Genomic DNA, 21,416 nt, shown 5'->3' with positions numbered 1-21,416 from the left:
AATAAAAAATAAAAAAAAATAAAAAAGAACCCACTTCTGTATAACAAATATTTATCTGCCCATCTACCCGATAGGTAGCACAAGAAACACAGATAAAGAGCACAAGAAAACATATATAAATCTCAACAGACTGAGCCAAAAGAGTGAGGTATTTCAGAGAAGGTATTTTATCATCAGAACAATATGGTTTCCTATATTTAAGATCTATTTATTATTTATTTTTACAAGTAGCAAAGTCCCTCCATTTTTTTCCAGCTTAATATACATGGATATAAAAAGCTATTGATTTCACTCTGCCTCCCACCCCAACCCAAGTGGGGTAACAGGAAGTTGTGAGCTCAGAGAAGCCTCCTGATGCCAAGGTGGTTTCCTCTTTACCTCGGACTTAACTCTGGCACTCTAATCAGTCGTCCTCTTGCTGATTTCTCTTCTGTCAAAGGAAACCAAGATACGTTAAAATAGCACATTCTAGTTGGGATATTTGTTCAGCCAAGATCACTTTTTCTGTCAGCAAGTATAATTTTCTAGAGGCCTTGGCAACAGATATGGTTGAAAATCATCATGGAAAAACATGCCTTAACAAATTCATCAGACAAGTTTATCACTTTGGCTCCCGGGCACATTATCCTCAGGTATTTGAATACTTCTCTTTCTTCCATTTGTGCAAATATTCCCACAAAGAAACACACACACAAAAGTACAAATACACACATTCCCCCTAAATAATACAGCAGAGAGCTGGATCTTCTCTTAACTCTATAACAAACAATATACAGACTTTCTTCAAAAGCACAAGTATTGTGAAAATTATTCAAAAAGCATAAACATCATAAAACACATTTTCTATCATTCTAAGCAATAAATTAATTCCTCAGCTTACTTATATTACTTAATATTTCATTATAAAATGACCTAACCAAATAAAATCTAGACAGTATATTAGTACAGTGAAATATTACAAAGTCAATTTGAAAACAAAGGTATACACATATGTGTACTAAGTACACATATACTTTACCAGTTTAAGAAAATCTATGAGTTTGTGAGCATCCTCCCCAGTAGACAGGTCTACGAAGTCCTTGGGAAGTCGGTAACTCAGATAGGGACTGGGTTGAACTGTCACTTCACTGTTTGTGCAACGGAAAGCTGGAGAATCCTTTACAAAGGAAAAAAGGAAAGTCTGTAAGAAGTTATCTTTTTAAGTCTATTCTTCAAAGTGAAAAAGATACTAGTATAACGATTTCAATTTTTTGTTCCCGTCTGTACTAGGTAAGGAAGAAAAGATTCTGAAGTAAAAGAAACATCAAGATTCTAAGAATATTTCCACATGTTCACTGGAAAATAAATTTACAGTACCTGAAAACAGTGTCCTCATGGAGAACTATGGTCAATCCCTAAATGCTACCAGCCACTATGCACTGCGATGGGTTATGGGTACCTTAGTCCTTGAATGGGCCCGAGGCCTATGGCTAGTTCTCTCTGGCCTTGAGCAATCTCATGCAGGTGAGAGTGCTTTATCAATATTATCATTTTCTACAGGTGCACAGTTGGGAAGTACTGCCCTAGAGAATAAAGTTAAGGCAAGGCAAGTGAGGGCTAGGAAGTGCTATGAATTCCTAACACTTTTGTGCTTCTCTTACTCACTCAACTTACGTATTTGTTTATCTCTCTCAGCACCTATGGAAAACTGCAAATTTGAGTATCATATTTAACAAGTCTTCACATTCTTCAATGTACTTGCTTAGANATCTCTCTCAGCACCTATGGAAAACTGCAAATTTGAGTATCATATTTAACAAGTCTTCACATTCTTCAATGTACTTGCTTAGAGCCTTGCATTTAATATTTACATGTTGCCTTGGGCCAAAAAGGATTTCAGAGACAGAAGGCCTTGGGTTTGGACTTCATGGGTGGCAGGTATCTAGATGAGGGATGGATGGTGTCCAGCAGATGGAGACAGGCCAAGAACTTGAATGGAACAGGACCGCAGAGCCCTAGAAAGCAGGCCATATCTTATGACAGACCCATCATCTGACAAATACTTAGGAAATACCCACTTTGCACTGACCTTGTTGTAGGTATAGGAGATCAACTGTTAAACCAGACTGGCAGAGAGCCAACAGCAAGATCATTTCAGACAGTCACAGGTGTTATAAAAACACAACAAAAGGGTGCCATAGGAAGGGAAGAAAAACACAGGCAACTTCACAGGGGTAGTCAGGTAATACCTTGCCGAGGAGGGAACATGTGCACTGAAAACTATGATGAAAGCAGCCCCATGAGGTCTGGGAACTCAGACTGGGACTGGGCACGGCTTGGAAGGCAGTGGACACAACCAGGGCAAACATCCCAAGGCAAGGCTTTGTAGCTGCGAGAACCAGAGGAAAAGCCAAGTCTCCACAGAGAGGAGTAAGGACAGGGAGACAGACAGGACATGACTCTGTAGAAAAGGCAGGAGCCTTTATCACGGAAACCAAGGGAAGATGTGCGGTGAAAATACGGAAGAGGGTAACACATTCAAATGCTGCCAAGCATTGTCTACTGGCACTCGCCAAGAGCTGGCAGAGCCCTTGCCAAGAGCAGTTTCCATGGAGTGGCAGGACCAGAGGCTAACCGCAGTGGGTGGATGGGCGCACAGGGTCTCGAGAGGCAGCAGGCAGGAGAGGCGGCCGTATGAGGAAGCCGGCTGGGAGGGTGTACAGCTACTGAGCAGTTACAAAACCGCAGGTCATGTAATGCCGTGAGTGAAGCTAGTATGATCCCAAGAGTGTGAAAATCCATGTGTATAAGATTATAGAACCATGCCTGGATAATAGTAACTGAAGGGGTAAGAATGGCAATTTCCAGGTGCTAGGACTTCAAGTCTTGCCTCTAATTCTGTTTTTTTTAATGACTGTGTAAAAATAAAACTATTTTTTTAAAGATATTAAAAAAACACAAAGATAACACATATGAAGTACAATCTCATTTATTTTAAAAAGTGTCTGTGTATGTATATAGGCATGTTATACATACCAAAATGTATACCAAATACGATACAGAAAATATAAACCACGGTTCTCAACGTGGTAGGACTGCGGGTAATTCAGAATGCTCTTTAAAAGTGGGCATGTATACTTTTACAAGCAGAAAAAGGCAACACAAAGGTGTTGTTCAAATAAAGTTTGGCTGTGAAGGTGAGGAGACAGAGTTGCTGGCTGAAGACATGAGGCTGAAGGAGGTTTGTCTCTTTGGACAGAAAATATCTGAACACAGGGCAGGTGGAAAAGAAGAGAAGGGGAAACAGGAAGGAGTGAGGGGCAGCATAGGTATCAAGACAGATGGTAAGGAACAGCACGCTGAGCAAGTGGAACTGTTAGACTGAGGAGGAGGAACAGAGGGACGCTCATAAGTTCAAGGACAATTACACGATTCGCACTAGCAGATTCTCTTCCTATAAAGAAGGATGTGGCATCATCTGCTGAGAGGAGGACAGGGATGATGGGCAAGGAGGTCTAAAGGGTTACACAGAGGTGTGGAAGGCTACCATGGGTAGAAGAGAAAGCTGGTGAGGGAAACACTGCAGTAGAGCCCCCTTGATGGGGTCATGACTATGATAAGACCCCAGGCTGGGCACCTGTACGGTTTTCCTCTCTCAGGGGTCAGGAGCCTGGGGTTAGGATCAGAGTCAACATACGACCTGAGCCAGGGTCAAGATTCTTCCAGGTGAACCACAATGCACAAACCCTTTTTGGTCACCTCCATGAGCGAGTATCTATTAGTAAATCTGCGTTAATGCCTAAAGAACAAGCGAGCAATTATTTAATGGATTATGAGGTCTCATGTAATTCTTTTTTATCCTCTTACCTGTTCCAGAGCATCTCCTTCACTAAAATCACCTTTTAAATTTCTTCCAGATATCAGTTCTTCCCAAGTAAACAGCAGTGAATCAGTTACTTCACCAAACGGATTAAAATCAATCAGCCACACCTTCCCCTAGAGTACAGACAGAAACATTAGTAAGCTCGGAATAAAAACAAACACAAGTCTGTCATCTGTCTTATCCAAAAGACCATCTTCATATTATTTTACCCAAACAATAATCTTAAAAATCCTGTAATTTATTTCAAAAGACAGTTCCTCCAGGTCCCAGGTGAGAAAGGATCACTTGTGTAAAGAAAGGAGTGCCAGATCCAGAGGGAGGTCTGCCAGTGAATGCAGAGAAGGGACCTAGGAAAGAAAAGCCCTGACAAAGGCAGATATGCCAACTCCTGCCTAAAATCACACAGGATTCTAAGTCAAAAATCCAAGCAGGAGAAAGGACAATCTCACAGAATGATTCCCCCAAAATAGCATGACTGGAATGCTTTCAAGGGTGTCTGCAATTATCTCGCCTGAGGAAGCCAGGTGGAGGCAGTGGAGAGCCAGCAGATCTGAGAGCACCTTCCTCACCCTTGAGAGGCTGCTGCAAAGGGGGCATTTAAGAAAAAAAAAAGAAAAAGAAAAAGAAAAGCCTAGGAAAATTCTCAGTTTTTTTTAATCTTAATGTAATATTTGCTTTGTCTATATGACAGAGCTTGTGTCACATGAAGGGGAAATGAAAAATGTCAATCTTTAAAAGAAATTTCTATCTACTGTTCTTAGTACTGGTGGGCAATCTGATAGGGTCTAGACTCAGGGAAAGAATACTTCTGACCTAGTTATACTGAGTTTGATTAGAATCAGGTGCATCTTAGTATATAAAGCAGCAGAGCACTGATATAACAGGCCCGGGGAATCTGTGAAATCCTGCCAAGAAATTTAAGCCACATTTGATCCCAGGGATACATGTGACATTTAGTAAATGTTTCCTTGAAACTTTTATCTTTGCTCCTCTTGACTTTTCTCGCTGAAACATTCATAAAATTGCACCATTTTGTAGTTGATAATTAATTTTTTTGGTAAATATGTAATCATGTCTTGATCAGATGTGCGTGNTTCCTTGAAACTTTTATCTTTGCTCCTCTTGACTTTTCTCGCTGAAACATTCATAAAATTGCACCATTTTGTGGTTGATAATTATTTTTTTTGGTAAATATGTAATCATGTCTTGATCAGATGTGCGTGTATAAAATTATATCCACCTAAGGAACTAGATTGCTGAGCCGGCATTATTAATCTCTAGCACTGTTTCTCATCTGGGTTAAAAGACAATTTTAAGAAAGATGAAAATGTCTTATCAGGACTAGCTTCAAACATGAGAAACATCTAGTAAGTAGCCAAAAACCATTACAGGAAGTTTGGACCACATACTTTTTGTTAAGTTTCCTATTATATACTCTCCCCACCCACCAGGAGAAAGGCGGTAACTCTTGCCACCTGAGCTGTTTTCTCACATAGATTCCACAACCACTTGTACAGTGTTTGTGTGAAATAATGTCAGCCATTAATCAACTTCTTTGTGTGACATGAGCTTTGTTTTGGGGTGATTACTAAGATGTCTTTAACATATTGTATGTTACTTTAACACAATGGGTATTTTCAAACCTCCAAACCCTTTCTAGTTGAGTTTTCATAACCAATAAAACCACCTCTTTACTAAAAGGGAGGGGGGACCCTATCATACTTGTTAGTAGAGGAATATTGAGCTCTATAAACTAAAAATATGCGATACTATAAAAAACAAGCAAAACAAAAACAGATCACCACTGCTGGGACTGATAACTGGCAGAGTTTGTTCTGTAGTTCAGAAGGCATCCTCTAGTTTACAAAGGAAAAAAAACCAGCTGTAATCAGGCATGAAACTATCAAGATGAGGATTTTATAGCTCTAACATGTTTTTTATGTGACATCTCAGGCACAAGACATCCTGAGAAATTCTGTTTTTAGGCAATCCATCAGGTAAGAGTGGTCACACTGACCTTCCTGATATCAACCAACTAACCACCCCACTACCTGCCCCAAAAAATCTCTAGGCACCAAATATTACCAGGCATTGAAGCATAATGACCAATAACACAATATCTATTCCTTCAAAGAGCTCAGGCCAGGACACACACGCACGCGTGCGCANTGAAGCATAATGACCAATAACACAATATCTATTCCTTCAAAGAGCTCAGGCCAGGACACACACGCACGCGTGAGCGCGCACACACACACACACACCCCATGTATACAGAACTGTTCACAGTACAGTTTGTAAAAGACTAGAAATAAGTTATGTGTTCATCAATAGGAAAATGGCTAAACAACCTATATAGTATATCCACAAAGTGAAATACACCATTGTAAGAAACTAGAAAGCTCTCCAAAATACAATGTCTTAAACAAATGTGTATAAAGCAAGATGCAGAGTATATATCATATGCTAACTCTTGTGTACGAAAGATGGAAAAAGATAAATATATTGCTTGTTTTTGCATCAAGAAATACTGGAAGGATATTTTAAAAACTAATAAAAGTGTACTTGTAGGAGTACCTCTTACAGAGGTAAGAGCAAGACTTTCTATATTTTCACATCGATTTAATTTTTGAGCAATGTGAATATATTCTCAACTAAAAAGTTTAAAGCTCAGTAGGTTTTACAGAGCACTGTTTGCCAGGCACTAGAGTGCAGGGAGGGTCATGAGGAAATTTGGGGGAGTGATGGAGTTCTACATGTTCATTGTAGGTTGGTTATACAACTGGATGTATTTGTCAAAAATCCCTAAAAAGGATTAATTTTACTCTGTGTAAATTATGTCTCAAAAACTCTGACCAAAAAAATTCAGACTGAAAATATAGGGATGCCTGGGTGGCTCAGTCAGTTGGGTGTCTGGCTCTTGATTTCAGCTCATGTCGTGACCTCAGCAGGGAGTGTCCCTGGGGTTCTCTCTGTCCCTCTCCTCCTGCCCCTCCCCCCACTCACAAGCATGCTCGCACACTCTAAAATAAATAAATAAGTCTTTTTAAAAAATGATTGAAAATAAAAGAAATCAAAACCCTAAGACATAAGATACTATGAAAAAAAGAATACAGAGAACTGAAGTTACCAAATGGACCCTACAGATATGAAAAAATATAGCTAATACAACTTAAATTTAGTGAAAAGCTAAATGTATCCAATCGGACACTGCTGAAAGAGAACTAGTTAACTAGAAGATGTATCTGAGAAAATTACACAACAGTGTACAGGACAGAAAGGAGGTGAAAAACAAGAAGTTGAGACACATGAAGATAAAATGAGACACGCTAACATTCCTCTTAACAGATTTCCAAAGGAGACAGAAGACAGAAAGAGGTAACATTTGAAAAGATAGCTGAGAGTTCTTTACAACTGACGAAGGAAATGAATTCTTAGACTTAGGAGGTATTCAAAAAAGACTAAAGGAAACAAAAAAAAACCCGCCAACAAAAATGGAGCAGTGTCTTCAGTATGCTGAAACAACAGAACTCGTCAACCAAAAATTCTATACTCAGCTAAGCCTAAAGCTAAACAACTTTTCCAGCCAATGGCTGAGGGAATTTCTACAAAAGGATATACTACTGAAGAGAAACTGGATCCAAAAAGCAGTGGTAAGAAGCACTGGTAAANAATGGAGCAGTGTCTTCAGTATGCTGAAACAACAGAACTCGTCAACCAAAAATTCTATACTCAGCTAAGCCTGAAAGCTAAACAACTTTTCCAGCCAATGGCTGAGGGAATTTCTACTAAAGGATATACTACTGAAGAGAAACTGGATCCAAAAAGCAGTGGTAAGAAGCACTGGTAAGCAAAGAAAGTGAAAAGCAACAGTCATGACTAATTTAGGGATATTAAATACAAAGTAAAAATCAGAAATCACACATAAGATGTAAGCAGGCACTGGGAATTTGTTCCAAGGTCCTTGTATCAGGGCAACAGGAAGTGAGATTAACTTTTGAACTTAAACAGCCACATTATGATTTAATGATTAAAAAAAAAATACTTAGNTCAGGGCAACAGGAAGTGAGATTAACTTTTGAACTTAAACAGCCACATTATGATTTAATGATTAAAAAAAAATACTTAGGGGGCGCCTCGGTGGCGCAGTCATTAAGTGTCTGCCTTCAGCTCAGGGCGTGATCCCAGCGTTCTGGGATCGAGCCCCACATCAGGCTCCTCCGTTAGGAGCCTGCTTCTTCCTCTCCCACTCCTCCTGCTTGTGTTCCCNTGGGATCGAGCCCCACATCAGGCTCCTCCGTTAGGAGCCTGCTTCTTCCTCTCCCACTCCCCCTGCTTGTGTGCCTNCCTCCTGCTTGTGTTCCCTCTCTCCTGTCTCTGTCAGATAAATTAATAAAATCTTTAAAAAATATATTTAATGATAACTACCAAAATAACAAGAAAAAAATAAAACTTCAGAATTTTGGGGGGGAAGGGTAGCATGGAAAGAATAAAGAAAAATCAGTAATATAAACGAAAGGAGAAAACAAAAACATAGAAAAGCAAATTGAAAACTCAAGATAAGATGGTGTAAAACTATATTAAATACAATATATGCAAACTACACTCATGTGTTATGCCACTTACAAGATACATGCACACACCTAAGACCTAACAGCTAAATATAAAAGGAATGAAAAAGGTAAATTCTAAGACCAAAAGAAAACTGTAGTGACACTATTAATACCAGACAAAACATACATTAATGCAAACACCACAAAAGCAGTCTTAGAGACAGAGATGGTCACTGCCTAATGATGAGAATTCACTGGGAAAACAAAACCATTATGGTCATATGCTCTTGTCTAAGACCTTAACCTGAAAGTATGTAACACAAAAACTGACAGAATTCGAAAGCAGGAGATTTCACATTTTAACATATCTTGTTCAGTAACTGATAAATTAAGTAGACCAAAAATTAGGGAAGATACAGACCTTTTTCTTCATGGTTGTTAAAGTTAAAAAAAATTTTATATGGAAAACTTTAAACATATACAAAGTGGACAAAATATAAAGAACCCCAAATACCTATCACTCAGTTTCAACAATTATCTTGTTGAACCCCTAGCCAATCTTTTACATCTATATCCCACCCATTCCCCCCAATCTGTATTATTTTGAAGGTCTCCTCAGACATCATTTCACTCATAAAAGATAAAAAGATTTTCACAATTATTATTACCAAGTTTAATCTAACAAACATCGACAGAACACTTCACACATTAGTTGTAATTTTTCAAACACACATAAAACAGTCACAAAAAGTGAACAAGTTGAAAAGCCAATCTCAACAATATCAAAGACTCAAGACCAGACATTTTTAGTCCTTACAGCAATGAAATTAGTAACAGAACACTAGCCATCACTAAAAGAATACATAAGGAGACCGCAATAATTTTTCAAGTCTCTAAAGTAGTTATTCTAAATTCTAGTTGTGTTATCATCACTTAAGGAGATCCAGAGAATACACAGACCAAGGCCTCATCCCAGACCTACTGAATGTGTGGGCCATCTATGACATATATAACAGTGAGAATCTATCAACACTGAGTCAACTCGCCCAGCTGCAATAGGAAAGTAGACACATCAAAATACTGCCAAACTCAAACACACTTCAGTTCCATTGCATATGATAGACCACCATAAAGACTGAGTTTTCTACAACAGTCATAAAACCATATATTCAACAAAGTGCCTAACAAACAGTGATACGAGTGCCATTTTACATCATGGTTTAAATCTCTTCTCAGCAACTGTCAGCATGTTTATACTGGCATGTTTCTCACTTTAAAAACATACAACTACTTTTAGTTCTGTTAGATAATAGCAGTAATTACTTCTGCACATGTCCAACTTCACTTAAGACATTTATATAACTCTTTCACCAAATTACACATTTGCACTGACCTGCCAGCAATAATGAATCAAAGCAGATCTGGACATAGTCCAGGGAAATATTGAGAGACCTTGGCAAATTCCTAATTTTTAAATGCCATTAAATATAACTGCACTAAAATATAATTGCTTCAGTTTTAATATCTATAAANCTGCCAGCAATAATGAATCAAAGCAGATCTGGACATAGTCCAGGGAAATATTGAGAGACCTTGGCAAATTCCAAATTTTTAAATGCCATTAAATATAACTGCACTAAAATATAATTGCTTCAGTTTTAATATCTATAAAATGAGAATAACACATACCTCACAGGGTTATATGGATAACCTGAGTTAAATACAAATAAAGTTCTTCTAAGCTGCACATTAGGGTAACAAGCTAGGTTTACTCACTCACTAACTGGCTGATCTGATCCCACTTACAACCAGACCAATTCCCTGGAATGTTTAAGTTTCGAAGATAAGGTCCTTGTAGGTCAGGAGATCATCTTGTTGGAAGCCTTTTGTTAGAAGCATGACATCTGACAGTACAGGCTCTCTATAAATGCTGGCTGTGTGAGTGGCTGATGTGGCCAGTGTCTCTTGGTTAGAAGAAGAGCCAGGACTAGAGCCTGGGCTCCTGTCAATCAGCTCCAGTTTCTATCCATTCCAACACACCAGCTTCCCATCCTCTCTCTAAGGTTTGTTTCCACTAGATTGAAAGTGCAAAGTAACACCCCTCTTCCTTACCACTTCTCAATTTATAACTCCTCTCTCTAACTCTTCACAGACATTCTCACCCTTGAAGACACAGAGGTAAAAACAGAGTAAGTGTCTTTTGGCTAAAAAGAGGAAAGTCAACAGTTAACAGTTATTTTGGGACATGACCATATGGGCCATATCCTTTTGTCCAAAAAATGATTCAAAGGGTATCACAAGCATCACAACAGTGAGGCTGATAGGAGCTTGGAGAGGGAATGAGAAAAATGTGGGTAACATTTGGAAAACATATGGTCACATATTCAGAACACACACCTGCTGTCTTCTCAACAGCTAAGTCAATAAGCACTAATCACAGGACATTTAGTGACCCAAATTTTTTTTAAAAGATTGCATGTCTTGATAATGAAACCTCTGCTGTAGGATTACTGAAGACAGGTTTTTGTTCTCTTTTTCATTACACAAGTTTCCATCACTTGTAAGATTTAAAGAATAAGCGAATCCTCATCTTCAGTCTAAAGAGAAATGTGATTCCAATCATGCTAAGGATCTTTTAGTTGACTAAAGGTAATTATCTAAATATCAAAAGACAAACTCCTGGCCACACTTAAGTGTGCAAATTGAACTATTTTAAGCAGGCCCAGACCCCTGACAAAAGTGGAAAGCAGGACATAAAGTAGCCATTTAGACATCTGTTAAATTAATAAACCCTAATCCACAAAACTATTGAAGATATTATGTCTCCCAATGTTAAATATATGTTAAGGGAGATTCTTAACCACTGTGACTTTCAAACACCTTTGCTGGTTTGAAAAGTATTTTTCGAGCAGTGGGTCTTACAGAGTAAGACCAGCCNAAGATATTATGTCTCCCAATGTTAAATATATGTTAAGGGAGATTCTTAACCACTGTGACTTTCAAACACCTTCGCTGGTTTGAGAAAGTATTTTTCGAGCAGTGGGCCCTCACATACATAATGGCTACACACTCTGTAAGACCAGCCCTGATTTTAAAGCATATCAAATAGTTGTTACTGGGGCTCCTGGGTGGCTCAGTCGTTAAGTGTCTGCGTTTGGCTCAGGTCACGATCCCAGCGTCCTGGGATCAAGCCCCACATCGGGCTCCCTGCTTGGTGGGAAGCCTGGTTCTCTCTCTCCCACTCCCCCTGCTTGTGTTCCCTCTCTCACTGCCTCTCTCTCTGTCAAATAAATAAGTAAAATCTTAAAAAAAAAAAAAAAAAGGTAGTTGTTACTTACCCTACTGTCTCTATATATATCGAACACAACTGCAAAGGAGAANTTAAAAAAAAAAAAAAAAAAAAAAAAGGTAGTTGTTACTTACCCTACTGTCTCTATATATATCGAACACAACTGCAAAGGAGAAAAAACTCAAAGTTATTGATGAACTACTATTTTCATGATCTAAGCCTTTTGAAAACTAAAATGAATCTTATTATTAGTTACTCAAATAGCAGAATATAAGTACCTTGAGAACTTCATGCTTCTAAATCTCAAAATTTTTAAACATGATAAGGTAGCCTACAATGTTTCATTTATATGATTTTGTTCTCCTTTTTTCTACCCTCAGCCATAATCCTTTATACAGTTGATCCTTAAACAATGCACGGGTTAGGGGTGCTAACTCCCCTGCAGAGTTTGAAAACTCGTGTTCAAGTTTTTACTTCCCTGAAACTTAACTACTAACAGCCTACTGTTGACCCAAATCCTTACCAGTAACATAAACAGTCAATTAACACATATTTTGTGTATTATATACTGTATTCTTACAATAAAGGTAGAGAAAAGAAAATATTAGTAAAATCATAAGGAAAATATATTTACAGTCCCATACTGTACGTATCAGGAAAAAATCCACATGTAAGGACCATGCAGTTCAAACCTGAGCTGTTCAAAGGACAATTGTATTTAAAACTTCAAATACAACATCTCAATGAATTTACGATTATAAACAAATTATATGTACTACTGAAAAAAACATCAATCACTTAACTCATTTGATGAGGAATGATTTCAGTAAAATCTGTAGTAGGAAAGCATAAAATCTAGCTATGGTTATGGCATGATTATCTTTTTTAAAATCAAATCTGCCATAGAACCCAGGTTTGGCACATAGAAATCAGAGTAGATTTTAGGATGCGTGAAAACTCTTTGATATACAATATACTTTCTTAAAAACAAGTCATAAATGTTTACCTTGTAACTGGTACTATCTAACCATTCAAATAAAAAACCTAGAAAGACAGATCAGTGAACTAGCTACTTTAGTCTGAATAAACACAAGCATTTTGTTCTCTGTAGATAGACCCTTTGAGATGAATAATATCTAAAATGATAAGAGAAATACCTGCATTGGTATTAAAAAGTGACTGATTAAAATAAGATAAAATTAACATGCCAACCATCAGCAACACCAAATAGTAACAGAGCAAAGTGGTTAAAATACAGTGTTTCAAATCCAGTTTTAAAATCTGCACCACCGGGGTGCCTGAGTGACTCAGTCAGTTAAGCATCTGCCTTAGCTGCGGTCATAATCTCAGGGTCCTGGGATTGAGCCCCACATCTGGCTCCCTGCTCAGTGGGGAGTTTGTTTCTCCCTCTGCCCCTCCTCTCGCTGGTGCTCTCCCTCCCAAATAAATAAATAAATTCTCTAAAAAAAAAAAAAAAAAATCTGTACCACCATGAAATAAGGTTCAGTAACATTATGTACTTCATTTCACTGAGTCAATAAAAAATACTCACAGTCTTCATCCAAGAATTTGTACTGTATGTGTTTCCTGAAAAAGTCTTGTATGCATCTGCAAATCTCTTCCTTTTGTTTAGAAATATGATCATAGTACTGTGTATAGTCCCTTTGAGAAATACCTGAGAAGAAAATATTTTCTATCCATTATTATATAACATTCTTTTCAAAAACACCAAAATGTAATTTAAACATCTTTTTGAGGGAACCATTAAAATAGATCAGAAGACTGATCAGACGAATAGTGCATAATACATGATTCCAGCATTTTATATAGATAAAAACTAATCAGTTGTAAAAAATTATCCATTCATATGGACAGATATATCCTAAGTTCCATATTGTCATGTATTCTTACTTTAGAAATAGTTGTTATTTTTATTTAGTACAATAGAAAGAACTCAGTCACAAATATGTTTATAATTTAAAAAATGAAAGAAGCAATTTGAAACCTGCACACATTGTCAACTGCTGCTCCTTTGATTTTTTTCCAACAAACTTTCTACAAATTGGTATTCTTTTCCACTTTTTTGGGGGAAACTTAAAATATTCCATGTCTCCCAATTCATATTGTATTTCACAGAAATAGGCTATTTTTCCTGTTCACACATGCTACCCTGCCTTTACAAGCCTGATGTTTTAAGCCATGGAAAAGTAAACATTCCTTTCTTCAGAGTGACTTGCTGATTTTATTCCAAATACACTGAAGGGATTATTGTAAAAACTCCCTCAACTTCCTCCAGGCCGAGGAAAGTTTTCCGCTCTGAAAGAAGGGCTTCCACCCAATTGCTTAATCAATGCCAATACGACTCCCTTCTTTAGCTCTACTTGTACCGCAGTTTCTCCAGGAATATCTTACAATATGATAAACACCCCAAGTTTCTTTTAGGTAAGTTAACAGATGTTAACGTCACATTCACTAAATAGTGCTGGTGTGGGGCACCTGGGTGGCTCAGTCGGTTAAGCGTCCAACTCTTGGTTTTTAGCTCAAGTCATGATCTCAGGGTTGTGAGGCTGAGCTGTGCATCCGGCTCCACTCTGGGCATGGAGCCTGCTTAAGACTGCCTCTCTTTACCTCTCTAAAAAAAAATAGTAATAAAAAAATTTTAAAAATTTTTTACATAATAAATTTTTTAAAAATGGTAAAAAATAGTGCTGATGTGATTCTATTCAAATCACACCTTTCTTTACTGAAGGTGAGTTTTTACTGCATGGAAAACAAGAAGGACAAAAAAAGAGCAGATTATCTTCAATATTTAACTTGAGCACATCAAAGCGAACAAAATAATCTGAGAGGAAGAAAATGGGTGGCTTTTTAAGTAATGCACTTATTTGCCCACATATTTCCTCTTGCTAGAATAATAAACACTGCTCCAAAAATAGAAATAAAGATACCAAAACTTGGCTTTTTATGATGCTTAAAATAAGTGGTGTGTTGCTAGTAATACTTAGGAAAGTCCCAAAGAGAAAGCAGGTAACATGATACATAGCCTAAACTGGGAATGGCCAAGATCATCACTTTCCTCTCCAGAAGCCAGACAGACATGATTAATGGACAAGATACTTTTCTGTGAAAATTGAGTATGGCCTCAGGAGCACTGTCAATAGAAAATTCCAGAGAGTCACTACCAATTGGCTAGAGGTAACATCTGAGATAAAAACTGATTATGACCCTCTCCTAATTACTAGAAATTCACTTCCATCAAAAGCTTGTCTCCTTGGGGCGCCTGGCTGGCTCAGTCGGAGCAACATATGACTCATGATCTCAGGGTCATGAGTTTGAGGCCCACGTTGGATGCAGAGATTACTAAAAATAAATAAACTTTAGGGATGCCTAGCTGGCTCAGTCAGAGGATTACATGACTCTTGATCTTGGGGTTGTGAGTTCAAGCCCCATGTGTGGTGTAGAGTTTACTTAAAAAAAAAAAAAGTAAAATAAATAAACTTAAAAAGAAAAAAAAACCTTGTCTTCTTTTAATGGATAAAAAAACTCACCAATAAGCTTATTTTCCTTGACAAAACATCGGAACTCGGCCCCAGGAATTAATTCACACCATTTTCGAAGAACAAGCTGTAGAGAGAGGAAAAATGTAACACAACCATGTAACAGACAATTTTATGCCAAGAGTATATTTTAATCATTGCCATTATCAAATAGTTTGGAAGAAAAGGCATCATAAACCATTCTTATCATGAGATGTAGGAGACAGATTTACTAGTCCAGTCAGTGGGGGAAATGCTGTTAAAATACTTTATGACAAAAAGCACTTCTGTCTTTTATTTATCATTCTGAGAGTTCTGATGTAATACACAAATCCAAGGATGATGAAGTCGAATCCTATCATCATTGGGTACAGTTGCCCTGTAATTATTTATGTTCTTCACCCTTTTAAGTATATCAAAAAATAAAAGGATATCCTAGTTATCTACCTTAGTACCATTGTGTAATACTCTGATAAAATTATTATTAATTTATCACTAAAAATCACTATAACCCTTCCATGATTTTGCCACTACTTTAAAGTAAAACAATTCTATCACTGGCCCAACTCATAAATGGGTTCTACTACTATACGTAATTATTATGTACAAATTCTCATATACTACTAAATTGCTATAATTTTATAAATACTATAGTTGACAAACGTATGCTTCTCTGTATGTTTTTACAATGTTCTTTGGAGAAAACTAGTCCTACTTCTTCTGAAGTATTAATTGTAATACGTGGCCAGGGCCTCCAGCCTCCCTTATGCTGGCATACACTTCTTTGCCCTTTAAGACTTAAGAGATGGAACTTAAATTACACTAAGCCCCATTCCTGGAATAACTGCCAGTGGGCTCAGTGTCCTCCCTTCCCAAACCCTGTACTCCCAGTTTCTTGCACCTAACATTCTAAGTATGCACATACATACCAAGTTATACTATGATAATTTGAACAAATCTCTCTTCCCTCCTAGCTACTGGGTCTTATTCTCATCTTTATGTTCCAAGCACAAGCGCATAATACCTATCAGGTGCTTAAAAAATGTTACTAAGTAAAACTGTCAATATATAGGATACACGGCCACTAAAAATCCTGATATTAAAAAAAAAGTTAATGATCTGGAAAAATACACTGTAAGTGAAAAAAAATGGCATGCAAAGTATTTTATGAAGAGTATACACACACACACACACACACACACACTCACACTCTTATCTCAGGAAAGGGAAGTTAAACGCCAAAATGCTAATACTGAGGATATATCCAGGTGGTAAGTTCCTCATATTTTCTTACACTTTTTAACTTTTGATAGTAAATTGCTTTTCTTTAAAAAAAAAAAAAAAACTTATATTGTTAAAATATGCCTAGGATTTTAAAATGCACTGATTTCAATTTTCACTGTTGCAAGCTCTTAGTCAAGATTTACATGTGCTGTATTTTTTAAAAAGAACCTAATAATTAAATGAAGAACTAAAAACTAAAAATGTACACAGTTATCATCTATTAAAAACTAATACTGGCAAATATAGATTTTAGGGCTACAGTAATTTTTATTTAAGCAACAAAGAAATAAGCAATTGTTGCAAACTAACATTAATTTTTTGGAAAATCTGCATAATCTTTATTGAAACAATGTTTTGGGCAGGTAACACATACATTGTGTCGTTGATTGAAAAAACACCTAAGGGTAAAAACTCCTCCCCAACCCATCCAGTCCCTTTGTCCTCCCCCTCAGAGGTAAACAGTGCTGTCAATTTCTCACATAGCTTTCCAGAAATAATCTACAAATAAATGAGCATAGAGTACATGTATATATCTTTTTAAATACACACAGAAGACTATATATAGAATTCTGCTTGCAACTTTTCATTTTAATTATTCTAAGAATATCACTTTCCTGAGCTTTTAAAACTGAGTTTTAAACCCTATGCACTAACATGATAATGGCATATTCCCAAAAAAGCAATAAAAGAGCAAACTGATGGTGAAATCAATCTTGGGGATAGAAGGTGACATCTAAACAGAGATTATGCCTCGGGGCAAGACTTGAGAAATAATCTTTGTCATTTTGTGTTTTCCAGCACCAAATGATAAGACACAGAAGGTGTTTAATAGATGTTTGTTCAGTGAAATGATATGAATATAATAAATACATATAAAGAATGTTATAAAAATGTTTAATGATTGGGGATATGCTCATACTATGCTATTAAGTCAAAAAAACCCTTCACAACTGGTATGTAAAAAGCCCAATCCTAAGTGCTAAAAGATCTAGTTTGGTGGCCTGGTAAACAGTAAATTAACTGTTCTACAAACATGGTATAATCACAGAAGATATACCAATATATATTCAACACATTAAAAATGTCTTGATAGAGTGAGTCAGCGGGTAAGTTTTGAAAGTGTATACAAAGGTGACAAAGCAAACAATGAATTTTTTTTAAATGAAGAATTTTTTTTAAAAAGACCACTGGACTAATTCTAGTTGGTGTTACAAATCCAAAAATCCAAGCGGTTTGCAATTATGGAGCAGGATGACCACTCTCTTTAACAAATTATGAGCTGTCAAAGTTTTCAAAAGTACTACGTTTTGACAATCCAAGTCCAAGAAGAACCAGGAGTAATGATGAGGAAGAGCCTATCAGGGATATAGCTGAAACCTGGAATCAAGATTTAAAAGAAAAGTATGTTTCAGATTCACTCATAACAACTGATGAGTAGTTACTTGAGTCCAAGAACACTGCCCATTTCAGGGAGGGGTATGTGGGGGGGAGCATATAACTTCAAACCAGGAAACTACAGAATACAAATTTGGGTTTGCTATGTTTGAACTCTTATTGCTACTTCTAAAAATGTTTTCCGGTATCCTTTCAATCTAACTTCTATGTAATTTGTAAAATGAGTAAACAACGTAAAAAAATAAAAAGGTCCACTGAGCCTAAATGGTAAAATGTGATGATTTTTTTTCTTCATACACCAGGTTAAAAAGCCTACCCAGCTTAAGCCACATGATGGGTATAAGGAATTTATTACAAAATGCATACATTCTATAGTATGTATATACTGTGTATATATTTACTTATACATATATTTTTCATAAATTTAAAAATTCAATGGCTCTAGGTTCCCAGAGAAACTGAACCAAAAAATTTTATTCATTTTGCTTAAGATTAGATAGCAATTTTCAACACATCTTCATCTAGGATTATCAATCTCAAGATTTAGAAAATAAATCCTTACCTCATATTCTATACAAGGATCTGGAGAATCATCAGTACAATGAATAAATCTTTAAGAGAAAAAAAGGCAACTGAATTTTTTTCATGCCAGTTTATGTACACACATTACTTATAGTCAATGTGATATGTGTAAGGTTTTACTAGAAGGCTAATTCAAATCTGATGAACATTTATTAAGCACTATTAACATCAGATGTTAGCTGAGGCACCCGAAATGGTATTTCACTAGTCCTCAAAACCACCAAGTAAGCTACTATTATCTTCATTTTCTGTCAAAAAAACAAAGAAATTTAGACCCAGAAACAACCAAATTTAGTGACCAAGCCAGGACTAAAACTCAGATTGTCTAAATATAGATTCCAAATGAAGACAGGATGGCGCTGCTGTTCTACAATTCTCATTGCCTTCTTTATGGCTAAACCAGAGGTCTACTTCTCTGCTGACATTACCTCTACCATCTAAAGCCACACAAAGTTAATCCAATCCTTACCCTGCATGCCATTTAAAAAAATATTTGATAAACTACTCATTCCTTACATTTACTGTTTCCCCCTCTAAAAATCCTCCACTTCATTAACAATTTTTCATGTATTTTCTAACCACCTTTGTTAAATGTCTCCCTATGCCTAGAACTGGCTAGGTACCAGAAATGTTAAAATGACCAGAGTCCCTTGTTCTTTAGGAAGTTAGTCTGGTGGGGAAAGCCTAAAAAGTAGACAAAGAAATTAAAAACACCGAGAGCAAAAATAAGAATACTCTGACAGCACAAAGGAAAAACCGATTAGCTCTCTGGGGGGTGGGGAGGGGAGGTGGTAGTTGAGAAGGCTTCATTCAACAGGAAGGGAAGGGTCCACATTTAAGGCAAAGGGAAGCATGCACTAAAGCAGGAAGAGAAATGAGAACTGTCAGGCTGTACCCAGAGAACTACCGCGGATTCGCGCGGATGGAGTGTAGAGCGCAAGGAGAACAGCCGAAAGATGAGGTCAGACCTTGCGCATTGTTGGTGGGAATGTAAACTGGCGCAGCTGCCGTGGAAAAATGTATGGAGTTTCCTCAAAACAGTAAAAGTACAACTACCATATGATCCAGCAATTCCACTACTGGGTATTTACCCAAAGAAAACAAAAATATTAATTCAAAAAGATTTATGCACCCCTATGTTTACTGTAGCATTATTTATAACAGTCGAGATATGGAAGCAGTCCAAGTGTCCACCGACAGATGAATGGATAAAGATATGGGTATGTTAAACAAACAAAAAGCAGAAAAAGACTCATGTTTATAAGAAATAGACTCATAAATACAGAGGACAAACTGGTGGCTGCCAGAGGGGAAGGGAGTGGGGGAATGGGCAAAAAGGGTGAAGCAGGGTGGGAGATACATGTTTCCAGTTAAAGAATGAGTAAGTCATGGGGATAAAAGACACAGCATAGGCAATCCAGTCAGTGGCACTGGGAGAGTGTTGTATGGGGACAGATGGCAGCTACGCCTGTGGTGAGCGTACCGTAAAACATGGACTTGTTAAATCACTATGTTTTACACCCAAAACTAATGTAACATTGTGTCAACTATACCCCAATTAAAAAAAAAAAAAAAAAGACGACATTGGAGAAAAATTTTGGATGAGGAGGAGTATCCAGATTGTGAAGGGTCTTGTCTCTCTAGGGAGGCTGTACTTTATTATACAGACAATGGGGAGCTAAGTTCCTAAACATGTGAGGGCTTTAGGACTACCACTGTGGCAATGGTACTGGACAGCTGGGAGGGGAGGCGGGGAGACCAGTTAGAAGGTTCAATCCAATAGCCCTGAGGAGAGATAAAGGTCTAGCTGCTGCAGTAGGAGTGGGGGAGGAGGAAGGCACTAGACAAAGTTATTCAGGAGGCAAAGCCAATATTGCCTGGCACCCTGTTGAAAGTGAGGGGTGAAGGAGAAAGAGGCTGGGATGACTGAGGTCTAGTTTAAAAGACTGGCTGGACAGTGATGGGAATGCCATTCACTGAGACTGAGAGAAAAGCAGGTGACAGGGGTGAGGGAAAGATGGGAGAGAATTATGTTTGTATATGGAGAGTGGGAGACATCCTGGGAGAACCACACAGAGATGTCTAAGAAGCAACCAGAAATAAGGAAACTCAAAGAGAAGGAGGAGTTGAAGACAATTATCTGAAGTTATGTAATCACAGAGGTATAAGAGCTAAAGCAGAGGAAGTAAACAGAAGCAATCACCTCAGGCAGATGACAGAACCCTGCAGAACACCAACAGTTAAAGAGTGAGCAAAACTTGCAGTCGAGAGACCTTTTTATTAAAAAGAAAAACCCACGCAAAGAAAACAAAAAATACTTTTAAAGATCTCTTAAGCAATTTACAAGTAAAACTGAGTTTGAAAAGCTTTTCAATTCCCCTGAATATTTGATTAGGTTGGAATTCTCTGTAATCATTTGTAATTTATACTATAAACAATAACAATCCCAATTTATTTGGTTGGCTGAGATTCTCAGAAAAGAACCTTTATTCCTACTAACAACTTGGCATGGACAGATATAATCTGAATTAAAAAGAAAAGTACACCCAATGTGCTTTGTTGAAAAACAATGGGTTTTTTCTGTGTTAATGAACAGGCACCAATAATCCTATGAGAAAGTGCTATTAATATCAATTTATCACATGAGGATACCAAGGCTCTGAAAGGTGAGAGATCAAGTAAGTGGAGAGCACTAAACCGGCAAGGATGGAGGTTCTAGAGCTACTGTTAGGGGTGCCTCGGTGGCTCAGTCGGTTAAGTGTCCGACTCTTGATTTCAGCCTAGGTCATGATCTCAGAGTTCTAAGACTGAGCCCCACACTCACTGTGGAGTCTGCTTGTCTCTCTCAGCCTCTGCCCCTCCCCACCGTGCACATGCACACTCTCTCAAAAAAAAAAAAAAAAAAAAACCGCTGG

The 21,416-nt window shown here is 37.4% G+C and overlaps 1 protein-coding gene across 2 annotated transcripts in view; it reads right to left on the bottom strand.

The window, feature by feature from the left end:
• Positions 1 to 187: 187 nt before the first annotated feature.
• CDC123 (cell division cycle 123) overlaps positions 188 to 21,416 on the bottom strand; it is a 72,134-nt gene continuing 50,905 nt past the window's right edge. The window contains exons 8-13 of one of the 2 annotated variants that reach the window (XM_034644408.1): positions 15,253 to 15,328; positions 13,257 to 13,379; positions 11,839 to 11,867; positions 3,847 to 3,975; positions 1,019 to 1,156; positions 188 to 430 (exon numbers count right to left, since the gene is read on the bottom strand). In XM_034644408.1, coding sequence (XP_034500299.1) covers positions 404 to 430; positions 1,019 to 1,156; positions 3,847 to 3,975; positions 11,839 to 11,867; positions 13,257 to 13,379; positions 15,253 to 15,328 — 522 coding nt within the window. In that variant the 3' untranslated portion in view covers positions 188 to 403. Of the gene's footprint in view, positions 431 to 1,018; positions 1,157 to 3,846; positions 3,976 to 11,753; positions 11,783 to 11,838; positions 11,868 to 13,256; positions 13,380 to 15,252; positions 15,329 to 21,416 lie in introns of both variants that reach the window. The other variant, XM_034644409.1, reaches the window with a different exon arrangement.

Source organism: Ailuropoda melanoleuca, chromosome 15 (assembly GCF_002007445.2).
Source record: "Ailuropoda melanoleuca isolate Jingjing chromosome 15, ASM200744v2, whole genome shotgun sequence".
Lineage (NCBI taxonomy): Eukaryota > Metazoa > Chordata > Mammalia > Carnivora > Ursidae > Ailuropoda > Ailuropoda melanoleuca.
This window is presented reverse-complemented; position numbering and strand designations above follow the sequence as displayed.